We start from the raw sequence: 19,606 nt of genomic DNA on the forward strand, positions 1-19,606 counted from the left end.
CTCAAACAGAAGAGCCCCTTCTTTAATTATTTCATACTGGAGTATCTACATAAGACCCTGTTTGTAAAAAGATCTCTGTAAAGTTGTGGAATGGCTATTCAGTTCTTCATGATTGAGTGCACATTGAGTACATTCAAGGTATATGATTCAAGAGGATTTGGGGTAAGTTTTTGGAAATCATAACCTTTCTGTTTTCTAAAAACACCTCCATGCTATCTCTTGTAGGGCAAAAAGCACTAAGTGAGTTTTTCCCTGCCCTTGAGTCTAAAGGAGTCCTGTGTTCTGCCCTCTGCGTGAGCTAAAGAGAAAAGCAGACAAAACAGGTCTATCTCACCAGAGGCCGGTGTGATCGGATGACATTAATATCTACGTGATTACCTGCACCACCTGTGCCTCAGCACTGTGATGAAATCACAGGGACAGAGAGGCAGAAACTCTCATTGACTGGCATTGATTTTCTGTTATCTCATCAGAATGGAGAATAGAAATGGAAATTAGGTTGAGTTGTAGAAAATAAAATTATGTGTCCTGAATACCTGAGTTATTGGCAGAAATTTCCATATTCTGCAGTTGGAAAATATGCCTATGATGGGGGGAGGAGGTTCTGAACTACGAAAAAAGAAGTAAGTTTCACCAGATTCATGTTCCTTCATCCTGTTCCCCACTCTGGTCCCATGTTGGATTTATTTTGCGTTTGATCATGCAGTCCCTGAGGAAAGGTGAAGTATACCATTGTGTTAAGGATGCTCCAGGAACTCTGGTTCATGGCCACCAGCTTTCCTGTACCAGAAATGGCTGGAGAGTAATGTGGAGTTGCCAGGGATCAGCCAAACCAGAAAAATACAAGATCAAATAGAGCAGTGCAGCCTGTGACTATGATTTGAACCCTTTCCACTACTGCCAGGCTAGTTCTTAAAAATCTCGTCCTAGCTAGTGCCTCACAAGTCCTCTCTAGACTATTATATCATAATTGGCTATGGTTGAGGGGGAGGGCAATTTAGGAGATTGTCATTTCTCATTAGTGTAACTCTTTTAAAGACTCAAGCAGATATATGTAGGTATTATTTTTGTTTTTCTTACCTAGAGAAAATTTTTTAAAAATTAAGAACATTCTTCTAGTCAGGTCAGGCTGACAAGTAAAAATTTATCTTTGATTCATGGAGCATTCAAAGATAATCGACTTTCTAAATCCTAATCAATGTGCTATTTACTCTTTAAAAAATTCAAGATGCAGAGTCTAACATTTTAATTTTCTTCTTTTTCTCAAAACCAGGATAAAAATAAAAAAATAATTTCTCATTTTTTGTAATAATTTGGAAACTGCTGATTAGTATTTTGAAATAATTCAGGAAGAGTGTGTGTGTGAGAGAGAGAGAGAAAGAGAGAGTATAGATCAGTGGTTCTCAGCGAAGGGTGTGATTTTGCCCTTTTTATTTCCCTCAGAAGCATCTGATGACTAGAGCCATATTGGGTTCTCAGAAGTGAGGGTAGGGCTAGAAACTAGAGATGCTGCTAAACATCCTACAATACAAAAAAACCTCACGACACAGAATCATCTAGCCAAAACATCAATATTGCTGAGATAGACAGACGTTTACAATAAAGAGATTAAATGGGATGCCCATTGAAGGACAGACCTTATGTCACCTGAAACTTGCTACCTTCCTTGTTTTGGGAACAGTCACACAACCTCATTCCATTAGGCAAATAAATGTGGGGATTTGTACAGTATGGATAGGGGTATAGACAAGTCAAGGGCATATCCCTCTCAGGGTGTGGATAACCATCTATGGTCTGTTTGGTAGTAAGAAATAAGGACAGTTATGGAAGGACCATTTTGCCACTCTCCATCTGCTGAGAACCTTTGGACCTTACAACCTTGGGGTACTTGGTCAACTGGAGGGATTGGGGACCTCAACTGGAGGGTTTGGGGACCTCAGGGATGAAAATTTTGACTTTTTGCTGTGAAGTCTGAATCGATTAATAGAGGGCAAAAATATTTTCTTAGTGTTATCTTTGATTTCTTCTTTACTTTTTATTTTTTAAAAATTAGAGTCTCGGAAGTAATTCTCACAGGGTGATTATCATCACATTAGTGCAATGGAACCTGATTAATAAATGTGTTACTAATTGTTCTTACAACAATGGAGCAAGAGGTTAATTATTATGAATATAATATCTACATTTATCTTGTGCTACGATTTGGTTTAATATTCTTGTCATCTTGTAAGTGTATCAAAGAGTATCCATTACTTGCATTTGTAGTGTAGTTTTTTTCAGATTAATTATGTGCATAATAAATACTTTGTTTTATATAGATAACATTTTATAATTGCCTTTTAAAATGTAATACATGGCTTCTAAAACTATAGGCATACAAGTATTTTATTGGTTTTATTAGATGATTTTGTTCTGACAACCTGAATGCCTCTTTTGTAAATATTTTATTCATTCATTTATTTAATCAATCTATCATTTAATAAAGATTTATTGATTGTTATGCAAAATAATGTGTTAGGTCCTGTGAATACAAAAATTAATAAGCAAATTTCTCACTCTCAAAGTGCTCAGTTTTTAATTTTGGAATATTTTCTCTTCATGGATTAATCATTGATATGAAAGCTGATTGGAAAGGAAGTTGCTCCAAATGTATAACCACTTTCATTTCAAGGAAGATGTCACATGCTTACATGTTGCAAAGTCAATGTTCATTTCAAATTGAGACAGCTAAACATTTTAACTATAAGTTTAATACATATAAATTTAAATATACACACTATTTCTAATTAGTTTCAAGTACTGACAGACATGTAGGAGAGAGTGTTTCCTAACATAACAGAATTGTTATGCCTCTTAATGTGATATGATAATCCCAACAGAGAAATTGGGTGTTTTTAACAGATAAGAAACCCAGTTCTTTATAGTTGCCCCAGAGATCACCAGTGACACGCTTTGTATAGTTCTGAATGGGTCATGTTACTTAAGTTACTTTCAAATATACTTAATATAACATGACTTTTGATTATTTTAAATGCTATAATTTTATGGAATAAAATGTTTACTTTAGTGCTTGGCCTTCCATTTTGCATTCTTTTAAAACACTATCCTAAAATCTTCAACCATTTGAATAAAATTAAATTTCTATTTTAATGAGAAAATTCTTCAATAATTAACACATGCTTCAATTGTAAAATATTGCAAGATAAAATTTGACTCAAAGACAAGTTAATGAATTCATACATTTAAAATAATCACAGTAGTGATTACTAAGCTAAATCAACTCTGTTTTCATATTTTTTGGCAGTTTATGACCTAAATTAAATATGCACACAGATACATAAATATCTAGTGAACTTCACAGGCATCTGGTACAAAGTTTAAAAATAGGAAACACTTTAAGATATTTTGTGAAAAAAGAGGAGGACCTAATTAAAATATCAATGACATTATTGATATTTTAGTAAATAATTTATTATTATTATATATTATAATATACATATAATATATCAGATTGTTACCTAGATTAGTATGAACATGCAAATAATGTCATGTAACCCTAGAGAAAAAATTTATTTGAGATAGTCTAGGTATTGGGCAGCCCAGAGACCCTCCAAAACAGAACTTCTGATTTCTATGGCAGCTCCAAACTGCTTCTGCTTTATTTCACTATAAATTTTGCTTATTTCTGGGACAACAAAGATGGCTGACTCTAAGTTTTCCTTTCTTCCCTTGGCAATTTTCTCTGCTCTTCAACGTCTAGTAACCTCTGAGACCTGAATTAGATTTCATCCCTGCCTTTCACTCATTATTATATTATTCATTATATTTATTTGTTAATCAACTACTTATATTCCAGTTACATGCTAGATGTTAGAAACATATTCAACAAGCAACAAGACAGTCAAATCCCTGAACATACGAAGCTTACAGTCTAGTTAGAAATACAGAAAATCAAGGAGCAAAAGAAATATATATAAAATAAAAATGGGTGCCATACCAGATGATAACTTGGGAGGAAAAACTTTACACAGAAGAGTTAAGGAAAATCTGCCTAAAAAGATGACTTTTAATCTGAAACTTGAATAATGAGGAGGACACATGGAGCCAACATGAGGACAGAAGAGGATGCTAAGACTGGAAAAGATAGACTATTTTAGTTAGAAGGAACAGTAAAATTAAGGGTCTGAGGTGAAAAAGTTTTTTTAGAGAGTTCTGGAAGTGACAGAACTCCAGAGTGAATGGACATGGAGTGGAAGGAAGTCAGGTACCAGAGGAGGTAGAGGAAAATAGGCAGGAGTCCAATCACACAGGGTCTTGTTGGTAGTGGCTTGGAATCTGGATTTTATTCTCAGAGTATAAGTAAGCCGCTGAAGAACCCTTGAACAGAGCAGTGACTTGATGTAAAATACTTTATAAATAAATACCCTGGCCTAAGTGTGAACAATGTTTAGAAGCAAGAAAAGAGAACTCTACAGTAGTCCAGACAAAAAATGAAGGGGACTTGGATCGGAATGGTTTCAGAGGTAACAGAGAGAAATGAGTAGATAGAAGATGAAATTTTGGAAAGGACTTTGTGACAGGACTTGAGGATAAAGACTGAAGTGATGCAAAGAGTAAAAGATGACGGTCAGTATGTAGGTAGATAACAGCGTTATTTGCTGAGATTGGAAAGACCATGGAGGGATGGGGGAGGGGAATGGGGAGTAGAGAAATGAGGTGGGATGTCAGGGCTACCGGACCAGGCCATGGAGGGATGGAGGAGGGGAATGGGGAGTAGAGAAATGAGGTGGGATGTCAGGGCTACCGGACCAGGAGTTTTATTTTGGTTATGCTAAGTTAAGATATGGATGAGGCATATAAGAGAAGATATTAGGTAGGTGTTTGGATATATAAGTCTGTAATTCAGAAGAAAAGTCTAAGCTAGAACAGGTCTGAGAAAGAAAAACTGGCCAATGAAATAGGAGGAAGACTAAAAACTTACTCTTTCTGAAGCCAACATAGAAAATTATTTCAAGAAGACAGAGTGCTTTCACTAAAATTCTTAGCACAGTGAAGACAGAAAAATATCTATTGGCTTTGTCAACATGAAAGTCATATAGGGTGGCCATTGATTCGCTTTGCATGGAACAGTACCTGTTTCCACATGTCCCACCGTCATGATTAGCAACACTCTTTTTTACTTTAAAACGATTGTCAGTTTGAATGATAAAACTCCATACTTAAAGGTGACATTAAGAAAAGCTGTGTTGGTTGTGGGATCACGGAAGCCGGCTAGTATTCCAGCTAGTATTGAAGAGTAAATAGCAGGTTACAAAATCAGAATCCCATGTGCAGCAAACTTTCGAGATGTTTGGCTCTGTAGAGGAACAGAATAAAAGTAATATAAGGTCTGGAGTGGTGCTGTGTTGCCGCTGGGAAACTATAAAGCTTGTTTTGACTTTTTTTGGAAATTGTCCAGCAGAGAGAGAGAGAGAGAGAGAGAGATGAATAATGCAAAAAAAAAAAAAAAAAAAAAAGTGATACTAAAGAAGAGAAGTCCTTGAGAATGTGAAAAATGATGGAGTCTTGGGTACAAAGGGAGGGGTTGGCCTTGGACAGAAGTGGGTCAAGTCCTCCCAGTAGCAAGAGGGATAAACTATTTCTCTTAAACCTTGTCCTTGACATGTAGGACATTCTATTCTAAACTTTCCCTACTTCCCCTATAAGCAACTTATCATGCCATTACTATCTGCAGTTTTCAAATGGAAGTCTCCAGCTACCCTTAACTCTTTGGGCTTTCTAAGAATTATTCTGTTTCTGGCAATTAAAGAACCACTATTGCTCATGTGTTATAATTTAGCCAATAATAGAAGAGAACTGTTTTGCACAATATTGTCACATTGTTTCAAACAACATACATGAAAATCTTCAAAAGTTTAAGCTTCTTCTAAAAATACTAGATCATTGCTTCTTGGCCTTTTGGCTAAGATCAAGTGTAAAAAATAAAACCTAGATCACTTTTTCTTAGCTTAAATTTGGGCAAATTCATTAGCATAGTGTGTCCTCACAGTAGCATGATAATTAGTCATTAATGATTTGTTCTCTTAAAAATAAATACATCTGACAGGATTATTGAGGAATTTACATTTCAATGGTTCCTAGAATTTTTCTGCCAGTGAATCTATGGATGCAGCCTTAATGTATTCATTTCTATTGACATGTAGTGATCAATGAGGCTTTAACAATTGAAGCAACCTGCAAGGTCATAACACAGAGTAAGCCAAAATGGCAGATTACTGACAACTATAAAGAATGTCAACTTAGGGAGAGACTCATGTGTATAACCTAAATGATATACAGACTGCATTATTCCATGTGGGCTCTGGTGAATGAACTGTGAAGACTCATCTGGAGGTATGCCACAGTTTCTAATTAGAATGCTTAGAAACTTAACTTTATTGTTGTTGTATTGATTTAACTTGAAGTTTGCTACTTTTAATATTGTCTCGTTATTTAAAAAAAAAAAAAAGGCCATACTAGAAAAAGATATTTGGCTATCCTTTCAGAATATTTGCTGTAAACAAAAATATGTTACATATTTTAACACTGACAATACATAACCCAAGAACACAAATATAGACCTTACTTTTGATCCTGAAGTCATTCCAATGAATATACAGTGAGAAATCACCTGGAAGCAATTAGTTATGCTTCAAAATTCCTTTCCACAGTATCACTTTCCACTAATAGAAGAAACTTTAGAAATAACACTTAATGAAATACGATATGTCCTTTTCAACTTATGAAAGGAATCCAGCAATATTTGTGAGATGAGTTGAACTAAGTGTTAATTTTTTGAAATAATAAGTATTTTAAATGTTTCTCAAAAGTGAGTTCACCTTCCACCACACGACTGACTTTCAACTTTTGACTTCTCTGACATTTATTGATTCAGTAAGCTAATTACACTGTGGTAGTCTACTTCAAAATAATTTTTTAAATGTTTTGAAGATTTAAATTAAGAGTATCATGTATCTGGCATTTCAAAAGGTATTCAATTGGATCATAGTATTTCAAGTTCACAAGAATTAAAATTTATTATTCAACAATTGCCTTCAATATTGCAAGTTTCTTTTAGTAAGGTAACCCTAATCTTTTTTTTTTACTTTTATATTAATACTTAAATACTTAACAGAAAGTTTTTCCAAAAATATAACTGGTATAATTTTGTTTGATCCTTTTGATAAGACCCTTTTTTAGTCTGTGTTTTCTTACATAAAATATTAAAATTATGAACTATCCACTTTCAGTTTGTTTTCAATATGTTTACAGTAACATAGGAGACAGAGTTTACCTCTTGGCAAAAATAAGTGAAAAATGAGGCAAGCTAGAATGATAGCTATGAGTCAAACTGAATAATAAGCAACAGAAAAATTCAGGTAGTCAGAATTGTTAACCCTAAATCATTGATACTAGAATCTCTCTTATCAGGTGAGAGCACAAAACAGCATTTAAAACAAGGCAGATTTCAGGTCAAAGTAAAGTATCAGTAAAGTGAGTAATCAATGATTACCAGCTGAAATCTGTATTTATAATGTATTAACCTTTGTTTCCATATGTTGTTGTGCCTCTAAAGGACAGCATTTGGATGGCTCAGTCTTTGTCACTGAATTGTCATGATTCACCTTCTTACTTACTAAGAGTATGCATTTGAAAGAATTAAGCCAGCTCTACTTTATGATCATGTCTATTTCTAGCCTATATCATGTTTTAAAAAAGTGCTTAGGAAATATATTTGTTATTTTTTCTGAAAGAGTAAGACTCAGCCCTTTGATTTTTGTATACTTTGAGTTTTTATATCCTGGATGTATGGTAAAATACTGGATGTAGTAGCTTCCCAATAAATGCATGTGCAAGCAGCTGCTATGTGATAACATCTGCACCTCTTTCTGATGATCCATCCAAAAATACAGCAAAAACTCTTAAGATACAAGTGACCTCTAGACTGAACATCAGCCGTACAGTTTCAGCCTTAATTTCCATAGAATAATGACTAATACCTTATTTAAGAGAAAAACAAACAAAAACTGATATCTAATGGAAATATTAAATATGAATACAACTACTCTGTGCTCCTCTGATTTGACTAGTAGTATACATAATAGCAGTAACTTTTTCTGAGATTAATTTCAGTAATTTTGTAATATTTAATATGTTTCAGACTTTCGGGTAAAATTATGGGAAATATACTTTAAAATGTATAATTATTTTATCTCATGTTTTAAAATTGCTTCTAGAAGGTGATTGGAAATCAATTTATCAGGGCATTTGAATAAATCAAGTTAAAAATTTAACTTAAACATGCTTAATTTCTAATTAGATTAACTGGCCTATGTGGATTACATTTTTAAATCATCTTTTCCCAAGTTAAATGACAAAATCTCACACCTACTCTCTATATTTTGTGTTAAATGAATATATATATCATAGGGAAAAAGAATAGAAAAATAGGTTTATGTTAGAGGGAAATTTTGCTAAATAAATGAATAACATTTTAGAATCAAAATCAATTGTTTATTCTTTATTTTTTTCAAGTTAAAGTAAAATCATTATTCCATTGGCATGTCTTTCTTGACACTACTGACAATGTTTAAGGAAAAGATTAATGAAATAAAGTGCACATTCCATTAGAAAAAAAAAATCTTTATTTTTTGGAAAGCAGTTAAATGGTTTATTTCTTTTGGTTTCCACTTCACTGATTTTCCAGCACTCTGAGCCAAAGTGTTCCTGCTCTGGTTGACATATGTCAAGTTCTTGGTTTTATTATTAATATTTTGCAAAAGAAGTGCAAAACTTTGATGCTTACTGTGGTAATAATGTTCTGATTGTCTTTTTTCCAATTGTTCCTAAAATAAGTGTTTGCTTTTAGATTGCTCTGTGCTGCAAATGCACAATTTGCTACATTTTTATAATATTTTCTACCATAAGAAGTTCAAGGTTAATGATGTGAGGGTGAAAAAAGGTATCATTCCTAGGCATTGTGTACCAGCACTTTTGATATATTCTGGAGTGTTTTGAATGGTAGATAATGGAATGAAGTAATCATTTATAACATATCTCATATTGTGTGCATTTTGATCAAATTATAATTATTTAATAAATCAACTATATATATTAATTTATATGTTTATAAGCAGTGCAGTGAATCACTTAGAACCAAGATTAAAAGAAATATGAACACTGTGGTTCAAATTAAACTCCCATGGGTTAGACTTCGCTCACTGATTTTTTTTTTTTTTGCTTTTGTTATAAAGGTAGACAGTTATCATATTTTCCCTTATAGAAATATTTCTCATCTTGTCTATTTTAGATTGTTTTAGCTGGTGTGCTCTTCCTCCTGGGTGCAAGGCTAGAAAAACTTTTTCAGCTTCCCTTGCCATTAGGGTGGCCATGTGTCTAAGTTCTAGTCAACAGAATGCAAAATGGAGTGGAACATGCCACTTCCAGTCCTACACCATTAATCCAGTCACCCATTTTTCATCATGTTGATGGGTGGAAACTCAAGTTTTCAGCAGAAAACATAAGGCACTTTCCAACTAACATAACTTGTATAAGTAAACTTTTTACAAAGATGTGGTCAGGGAGTAAGGAAGTCAGATGGTTTAGTACAGTATGTCAGGACCACAACATAGTTACTCTGATATTTCCTCTACATCTAAAGATTAGAAGCAAGAGAAAGCTTATCAGAACTGAAAGGAGAGAGCCTCTGCCAGGATCCAAGACCTTGATTTGCAGGAGAGGAACACCACACAAGTCCAAGGGAATGCGTATTCTGACCTCACTCTCCTGCCTCTCTCTTTTTTTTTTTTTTTTTTTTTGCCACTGTTCTGCATTGACTGACACCCCTAGGAAGCCAGAGGACAAAGGGACAGTATTAGTTTGCCAGGGCTGCCTTAACAAAGTACCAAAAATGGGGTGGCTTAAATAAAGGAAATTGCCTCAGTTTTGCAGGGTTAGAAGTTTAAAATTAAGAAGTCAGCAGAGTTTGTTCCTTCTGGAGGCTGTGAGGGAAGGATCTGTTCCAGGTCTCTCTCCTTGGCTTGTAGATGGCTGTATTCTCCCTGTGTCTTCACATTGTCTTCCTTCTGCGTGGATCGCTCTCTGTTTCTTAATATTCCCTTTTTACAAGGATATCAGTCATCTTGTATTAAGGCCTCAGTTTAACTTGATTAGCTCTGTAATGATTCTATCCCCAAATAAGGTCACATTCTGAGGTACTAGAGGTTAAGACTTCAACACATGAATTTTGTGGGATCACAATTCAACCCAAAATAGAGGCTGTTAATATAATCCACACAGGTCAATCCCAAAGGACCAGAAAAGAGAGGAAGAAACTGTACAGTGGATCTGGAGAGGCCCAGCAATTTAGAGTCTATGGTGTACTGTAGACTAGCATACCCTATTAGGGAGGGTGAATACTTCTTTGATAATATTATCTGCTCCCTTACTTAAAAATCCTCCAGTATGTCTCTTTTGCATGTGATATGGTTCACAGTGCTTACTGTGGCATTAAATGACCTACACAAACTGACTTCCATTACATTTTCAGGCCTGATTCTCATTATTTCCTACCTAAATGTCTCATATTATTTTCTTCCTTTCGTCTTTTGATAACATCATTTACTTAAAAAACACCCTCCTCCTATCATCATCTAACAGAAATAATACGATGAAATTCAGGCTTTGTATCCAGTTCTATATAACTTGAGAAAATATTTGTCAATGTGTGGATTTCATTGGGATGTATCAGTCTTCTTAAGTTTCAATCATTGTTCATGTAATTACTATGCTCTTTTTCAAAACTCTCTGCAATTTATTACATTTCTGATGCAACAATTTTCTGCATCCAATTTATGTGGATGACTGTACATAAACCATAGCTGGTAAATGATTCTCTCAAGCATAACTAAAGATATTCTCATTTGTTCTAGTTTATTTGGCTCTGTATAGCTCACAGAATAGGAGCTGACTGTTCTGTGAGCTGCACAGAGGTGGCCGCAGTAAAGGGCCAAATCAACAAATTCTCTATGAGGCAATTCTAGAAGAACTGACAGAGTTCTTGCAATTTACTTACAAACAAGGATGTAGACTCTGAGCTTAGGGCTAAGACAGCAAATAAAGGGAATTTTTTTTTAATTCAAAGCAGTATTTTTAATTAGCAGGTACTTTAAAAAAAATCTTGAAGTTCCATAGTTGAGGAGGTCAGAAAAACCTAACTTAATTTTATTGTATCCCAAATCCTACCTTTCATCAAGGACAGGAAGATGTCATGTAATGACTTTAAATGGAGACAAAAAATCCCATAATACAATTGTTATTAAAAGCAATCTCTGTTATTATGTTTTAATATATGATTATAACAGCATAAATTATAGTGTAATATATGCTATTATGTTTATAACAGGTAGTGTATGGTATTTTAATATAGTATGATTAATTAATATAATACATATGCATAATTATACATACAGCAACAGACAAGGATAAAGGGCAACATCACACTCTCATATTTGTGTTTGACAGAAAATACATGCACCACTATCCTAAGCTCTCTCAGTACCTTCTGCTTAAATACTGTACCTGTGGTGTTCAAGAATGGAGTGCAAATACACACTCATTTGCATTTTACTTCATGACATATTGTGTGCTGTTTCTCTGCAGCCTGACATCACTGCTTTGTCCCATTTTCACTTTCCCTTTCATTAAAATATGAGTACTAGCTTTGGCTAATTTCTCACTAAAATAGTTTTTAGTATATGTGCTTTTAGTATCTCTATTATGCCAGTTGTATATTTCACCTGGTTTTAAGCACTCCATATTTTCCTTTCTGCTTTTGTTATTTTAAGCAATGACACATTTCTTTTTTAAAAGGACCATGCTATTCTGCAGAACAGCCTGTCTTTCCTTGTTCTAAAAATAATGAGCTCGGTTACTTTTTCATAGAGCATATTTGTTTCACTCTTTCTGAGAGAGCTCTTCATCATGGCCCAGTACAACTTTACTGTCCTTTTCCTTCACAGCTCTGTAAGGGCATGTGAGGAAAGATGCTTCTCCTATATTCATATTGAAGAAGAATGTCATGTAACAAAAATAAACACAAAAACAAAATGCAAGAGCATAGAATTGGGAGTGAAATATGTGAACACCTTTTACCTTTACTTAAAAAGAGTATATTAATGGTCAAAAAAAATTATAGTCACAGCATTCTTGAATTGTGTTTGATTCAAAATTGAAGTTTTTGCCTTTTTCCCCCAAGACTATATTTTAAAGATAGAGAAAAATAAAATTAATAGAGCTCTACTCTTATTCTTTATAGACGATAATCATAGAAAAATATATTTCCATAAATTTTTTATTACATCAAACAAACCAAGAACCTAAGAAGAACTATTTTTGAATGTAGGTGATTTAAACCAGATATGGACAGGATATCAACTATTACTTAAAAATAAAAACCAACAGTGCATGTATATTGCAAAAAAAAAAAAAATTATAGTCATATAACAAAAGAAAGTGATCTTTTTTAAGTATCCTTAAAAGTGACATTGTGATGAGGTAAAAAATAGTATTCTTGGGATTTTAAAAATGTTTTACATTTAATGTTTCTTTTAAAGAAGATTTTAAATAGTATTTTGTCACTTTTAAAATACAGACTGGACATGTTATGGTAGAAATATAAATTATCGAGTCAAGAGGTAGGAGTTCTAGATTCTAATCTTGCTCCCCTACTGACTAGCAATGTGATTGAGAAAGTTGCCTACCTGCCATGAGTCTCAGCTTTTAAATGTGAGAAATGGCTGTGATGGGCTGAATTGTGTCCCACCCAAAATTCACATGTTGAGGCCCTAAATTGCACTCTTGTACCTCAGAACGTGATCATATTTGGAGACGGTCTTTAAAGAAGTAATAAGTTAAAATGAGTTCATCAGAGTAGGCTTTAATTCAATGTTACTGGTGTCTTTATAAGAAGAGGAAATCAGGACACAGGCACACACAGAGGGAAGGTGATGTGAACACACAGGCCATCTACAAACCAAGGTCAGAGGCCTCAAAAGAAACCAAAGCTACTAACACTTTAATCTCAGACTTGTAGCCTACAGAAATTGTGAGAAAATTAATTTCTGTTGTTTGAGCCACCCTGTCTGTAATACTTTATTATGGCAGCCTGGCAAACTAGTAAAAGAGGCATTATGAGTTTTATGATGATTAGATATAGTCATGTATTTGTAAAGTATCTGGTACACGGTAGTTGTTTAATGTATGATAATTAATATTGTTCTTGCTGCTGCTAATATTTTTACTGAACAGGTCACTTATAATTCTTATGTTTATCTTATCTTGAACATACATCAGTTCTTTTAGGGTAAAAGAAAATAAATCAAATTATATTATGTTTCTATAGCATGGTTCATAAGACCCATGACTTAAAACTTATTCATAGGTTGTAGAGTGAGAGCAGCCCTGGAATTGGGCCACTTTCTAGCTATGCCATTTTCTATATTTAATATCTAACTCTCAGTTTTGCTTCTGAAAAATGTAGATAATAATTAGAATTGTTCTTAGAAACAAATTCATATGTGTAATAAAATTAGTACTTGACACATAATTAGTGTTTAATACACTATAATTATGATTATTGGTTTTTTCCCATTTATTTTTTAACTTTTTTCTAACCTGTTTGAGGCCAGAACAGCTTCTCCTGGTGTACCCTCTGTGTCTCCATCATGTTAATCTGTCTTTTTATTTTATCGAGGAGCCCACGTATGCCTTTCATGATTTGGTTCTCATTTCCACCCAATGCTCATGAACTTGCTTCCCTCCTGATGGTGAAGGTCCCTGTCCAGGGAAATTATTACCTTGGCTAGGATGGCGTTTCCCAAAGTGCATTGCCCTCAATATTAGTTACGTAAGAGGTTGAAATGGCCAAGAAAGATGTTAAAATGTTCCATGTCCATGTCTTGAGTTAAGCAAAGAAAGTGGGACTTTATTAAATAGCATCTCAGAGGCCTCAAAATGCTCATGTGCATTTTGTATATTCAGGGGAGGTAGATATGATATAGCTGTTCCCTAATTTATTTGATAATACATTGTTTCTTTTTGGTCAATTATTTGTAAAATTCTGTATTCTAGACAATAGAGTTTGGGTAGTTCTGGCATAATGAAAATAGAATATTTTAAAAACCTCTTAACTTATTTCCCAATCTCCGTTTAGGCCTCTTTGCTTTCCTTTTTATTGACTTTTAATAGATAATTATTTTTATTAAATAATCTATTGTCATAACCAAATAATTTATTTTAGTCTACATACTAGATTATGGCTGTGGTATGTGTTTTAAAGCATCACTTAAAGAAATTAAAAAGATAGAGTAAAGCAAAACACATGATGAAAAAGCATTAAATCTATATCAAAAAAGGAAAATATCGGTTTTACTTATCAGACTGTCAAAATGATTTATACCTAATATTGATGAGCATTTGGGGATAGGATCACTTTCAACTATAGCTTTTGTAAATATTAACAATATATATTAATTATTCTATGTGGAATATTTTATCTATTAAAATGGGTCATTTTCATTTTCTTCTTTATAGTTTTCTGGATGTTCCAAATTTTCTACAGTTAATATATTTTACTTTTTTATCAAAAGAAAATACTAGTTTATTTGATTTTCACAACTCCTATAAGTGGAAAATAATAGGCTTTCATGGTTTCTTTGTCAATCTGCTTATATAAATTGTTGAAAATAAAATCCCTATAATATTCTCTCCTCAGTACAAGTTTTAGGATACATAGAAAAGCTTGATAGAAATCAATTCATATACACACACACATGAATACTAATCAGGATAACCTTGATTTTAAAATGACAAGGACAATATCCAGAGGAACAGTCTTTGCTATTCATCAGATTAAGCAGAAAAAAATAAGTATATCTTACCTGATAAGCAGTGTATACTTTTGCCCATCATCCACTCTGATAGTAGTGTTAATGCTTCTCAATTTTGCTTTGCCAGCACAGGAAAAGTGGTACTATGGGGGAAAAAAAGTTTTTCCTCAAACATTTTTCTGTATGAAATTAATAGATCATATTTTCACTGGACTTTATAATTTACTAATACTTTTTATATTGCTTTAAAGAGACATACAGTTTGAAACTTAAAGAGAAGTGACAGCTAAAGGTATACAACTAGTAAGTGCTAGAATTAAAACATATATAACATATGAGTGTTATATACATACACAAACACACACATATATGTATATACACACACATGCATACACTTCTAGATTCTTTTCCAGTATTCTGGGGAATGTGGTTGAAAAAGGCAGATTCTTCTGCTAGCAGAAAGCAGGTATTATTGGCAAATTTCCTTACATATTAGCAGTTGAGCAAGGCAAAGATTAGTTAATATTTAATATAATACAATCTTGAGGGCAATGTTAATGTCACAGGAAGGGAAACTTAAAGATTGTGAAAGTTAACCATTCCAAGCTTTCTGAGGCTTGAGGGCATCTAGGGCCATTTGTAGGATGACTGCTAATGGGCCCAACTAAGTCATGGTCTAGAGAGGGGAAATAATGTCTATACCAGGTGGACTGACCAGGTACCTCTCAGGAATTCCATGGGTGGGCTACCATGGCTATTAATCTTAGCAAGCATATGCCTGTATGCATATTGATTATATCATGGCCATTCCTTCCCAGAGAGGGGCTTTAAAGTTTTTTGATATCTACTAGAGATCTATAATCCACATATGCGTTAAAAAGACAGTCGCATGCTGTTTCATAACTTTTGCCTCCAGCTATACTCAATTTAATGTATCTAAATCTTCCCACATGTAGTCCAAAGATAAATATAATGCTATATATCTTAACTTTTTTTGATATTTGGACACTACAAAAGATGCTTTTCCTTTATAAAATTATCAGCTGCAAGCTGACTTTAAGAAGTATGTAAAATATCATTGAGATTTTCAAAAACAAGTGAACTGACATGAACTTCTCAGGGAAGTCAGTTTCATAGTATTTGTCTATATAGTCCTCTCAAACCATGTGCCACTAAGTAAAAGTCAGTGATTATTTATTAAATTCTTATTGTGTCCAGGATACAACCACGTTTACCAAAGAGTACATTTAATATATTTCACAATGTGGATGATAATTTAGCTGCTTCTTATGTTTAATACTCTAAAATCTACATTGCTAGTTAAGATAGTTATTTAAACTAAAATGATAATGTACTAACAGTGTGGGGGGAGTGATCTTTTTAATTTTTTCAAATATACTAGAAAATTATTTGGTGGGCATTACTAAGTCTTATTAATTCTCTGTTATTTTTAGGGATGTCAAAGTTAAACATACATAAAATGTTTTATAGATAATTTTATTAATTTTATTTTTTCTTTTATTATAAATAGCTCCTATATGATATGAATAATACAATAGCTACTGTCTATAAAGTGATTACTTCATGTTATGGATTTTTAAAATCACTTTGCAAGTGTCAACTGACTGCTTCCTCATAAAGCAAAACAAACAGCAAACAAAAATCTATGAAGTAGGTATCATCCTATTCTTACCTTCATTATTCAGAGGTGGAAACAGATGAAGTGATTTACCTTCATCCAGGTAGGCTCAGTGATTTGTGACACAGCTAATAAGTAGGGTGAGTGGTATTTGAATCTAGATAATGGACATATCTACTTATCTCCTCAGTCTAAGAAAGGGTCATTAAAATATTTTTTTCAAAAATTAAATTTGATATATTAAACTTTCCTAAAACTTTAAATTTCCTAAAAAACTTTTTACAAACAATTCTGCATTTCTAGAATTTGAATAGGTCTTAAATTATGATCACTCTAAAAGTTCAACCATAAATATGTCATTGTAAAAATTATAATGTAAATGCATTCCACATACGATTATACTTTTAAAATAGATGGGGAAATTGGAGCATGGTCTCACAAATCATAGCAAAACAAGGAAAATCTGAAAATTATGATGATAGAATAATACTGAGATTTCCCCTAAATCATCAAAGAAGCAGTGATGTGTAGTGACAAGAACATAGATTTTTGGAATCATATAGCAAAGTAAAAATTCTTGACTTACCATCCTTAAAAGATTTAAAAGAACACATGTAATATAGTCAAACTCTTATGAGAGCCTGCATTTGTCTGTAGGGTCTTTGTAAGATGCAGAGAGAAAACAACTAACCCTCATATATGATTATTATGTCCCAGGTATATTCAATTTTGTGTTTTATATGCATTTACTTATTTACTCATTTATTTCTCAATTTCTATTCATTTACTAATCTAAACCTCACAACAATTTTTGTAGCCTTATTTTGTAAGTGAGTAAACTTCAGCACAAAGTTCATGCAAGGTCTCAAAGCTCCTAAGTGGCAGAGCTGGGATTTGAACTCTGATAATCTATCTCCAGAGTTCATGCTCTTAATAAATTTTTTTAAGATGGAGACTGAAGAATAATTGCAACTCAATAAATGATAGTAATTATTTATTACAGATATATCAACATATATCCTTTCTTTGTCATAAATACAAAAAGAAAGAAATTTTATACTTCTTTTCATCCATTAATTTTATAATTCCTATATATCTTGGTTTACTACTGTGAATTTATTTTTTCCCATTTGAAAGTGAAAAAAGTGGCTCATCATTAGTCTTTTTTTTTTTTTTTTTTTTTTTTTTTCGTTGAGACAGAGTCTCACTTTGTTGCCCAGGCTAGAGTGAGTGCCGTGGCGTCAGCTTAGCTCACAGCAACCTCAGACTCCTGGGCTTAAGCGATCCTACTGCCTCAGCCTCCCGAGTAGCTGGGACTACAGGCATGCGCCACTATGCCCGGCTAATTTTTTCTATGTAGATTTTTAGTTGTCCATATAATGTCTTTCCATTTTTAGTAGAGACGGGGTCTCGCTCAGGCTGGTCTCGAACTCCTGACCTTGAGCAATCCACCCGCCTCGGCCTCCCAGAGTGCTAGGATTACAGGCGTGAGCCACCGCGCCCGGCCCATTAGTCTTAATAATCCATTATTTCACAAATGTTTTCACCCAGAACTCCTACAAGTCTCTGGTAATTCCTCAGAATGCCTCTGATTGGAGATGCCCATAGTGGTAAGAGGAACTAGCCGAGTTAGACACTATGGCTGTTGGGTTAGCAGGTGCAAAAAAAAAAAAAAAAAAAAAGTTGTGCTGCACTGTGACCAGTGCTCAATACCATATGTGCCTTATAATTTCTTACATTTGGTCTCTTAATTTTGCTGCTTCTTATAAAACTAATGGAGATTTCTGATCTTAGTTGAGAAAAATTCTGTAAAGCAGGGATCAGCACACTTTTTCCTAAAGGGTCAGACTGAGGTTTGATGATTCATTACAGTATTTTATTTATTACATAATTTTATTTTCTTTCCCTGGTTTCACCTGTTCTTATTTTTGTTTTTTGTGTTTTTTTTCTTTGTTGTTGAGACAGAGTCTCACTTTGTTGCCCAGGCTAGGGTGAGTGCCGTGGCATCAGCTTAGCTCACAGCAACCTCAGACTCCTCGGCTTAAGCGATCCTACTGCCTCAGCCTCCCGAGTAGCTGGGACTACAGGCATGCGCCACTATGCCCGGCTAATTTTTTCTATATAGATTTTTAGTTGTTCATATAATGTCTTTCTATTTTTAGTAGAGACGGGGTCTCGCTCTTGCTCAGGCTGGTCTCGAACTCCTGACCTCGAGCCATCCACCCGCCTCGGCCTCCCAGAGTGCTAGGATTACAGGCGTGAGCCACCGCGCCCGGCCCCTGTTCTTATTTTTGTTTGTAAATGATTGGAAGCAACATGAGGCAAAGTGTGTTTTGTTTATCATTGAATCCTCAGGACCTACCATAATGACTGGTGATAGATATTTGTTTAATGAATGAATAAACAAATACATGAATGAATAAAAATATTCCTGTTTCTACTGCTGTGCTATGTCTTGTAGACATTTATTTATGATATCATAAATTGTGCTAAATGCTGTATATTGCTTAAGAAAGATGAACATTTAAAGAAAACCAAACTAGTAGAACTTGGCTTATTTAAACTATTATGTAAGGTATATCTCATCCTTTCATGGAAATTCAGTGTGTTTACTTAAATCACATCATAAAAGAAATGGTAGACAAAATACAATGAGTGCCAGGCCTGCAGGAGTGGAGAACTACATTTAGTATTATTATCTCAATATTATTATGAAAATATATTTTCCCTTCAGGACCCTCTGACAAAATCTTAGTGTTTCCCAGCAGTACCCAAACCACACCTGTCTTTAAGGTTATAAAAAATGGTAACAAGTATTATCATTGGGAAACTGGGAAACTGGTCAACATAAAAGTGGAAGAAAAGTTTAAAATATATAGAGAAAAAGAGAGTGTTAATTGAAATCACATACTGTTTGATATATAAATATTGAACAAGAAAAAAGTACAAATGTAGAGCAAGAAGCACCCTGGTTGTGAGTATAAAAGAAAATTAAGTTTAAATTTCATTTTGACAATAACCACTATTGCAGAGAATTGGA

General features: G+C 33.7%; 1 protein-coding gene across 1 annotated transcript in view; it reads right to left on the reverse strand.

Moving 5' to 3' along the window:
* The window catches only part of EYS (eyes shut homolog), a 1,462,097-nt gene that overhangs the window by 554,112 nt on the left and 888,379 nt on the right, over positions 1–19,606 (reverse strand). The window contains 1 exon segment of the mRNA XM_069488330.1: positions 14,979–15,070. Coding sequence (XP_069344431.1) covers positions 14,979–15,070 — 92 coding nt within the window.

Source organism: Eulemur rufifrons, chromosome 15, assembly GCF_041146395.1.
Source record: "Eulemur rufifrons isolate Redbay chromosome 15, OSU_ERuf_1, whole genome shotgun sequence".
Lineage (NCBI taxonomy): Eukaryota > Metazoa > Chordata > Mammalia > Primates > Lemuridae > Eulemur > Eulemur rufifrons.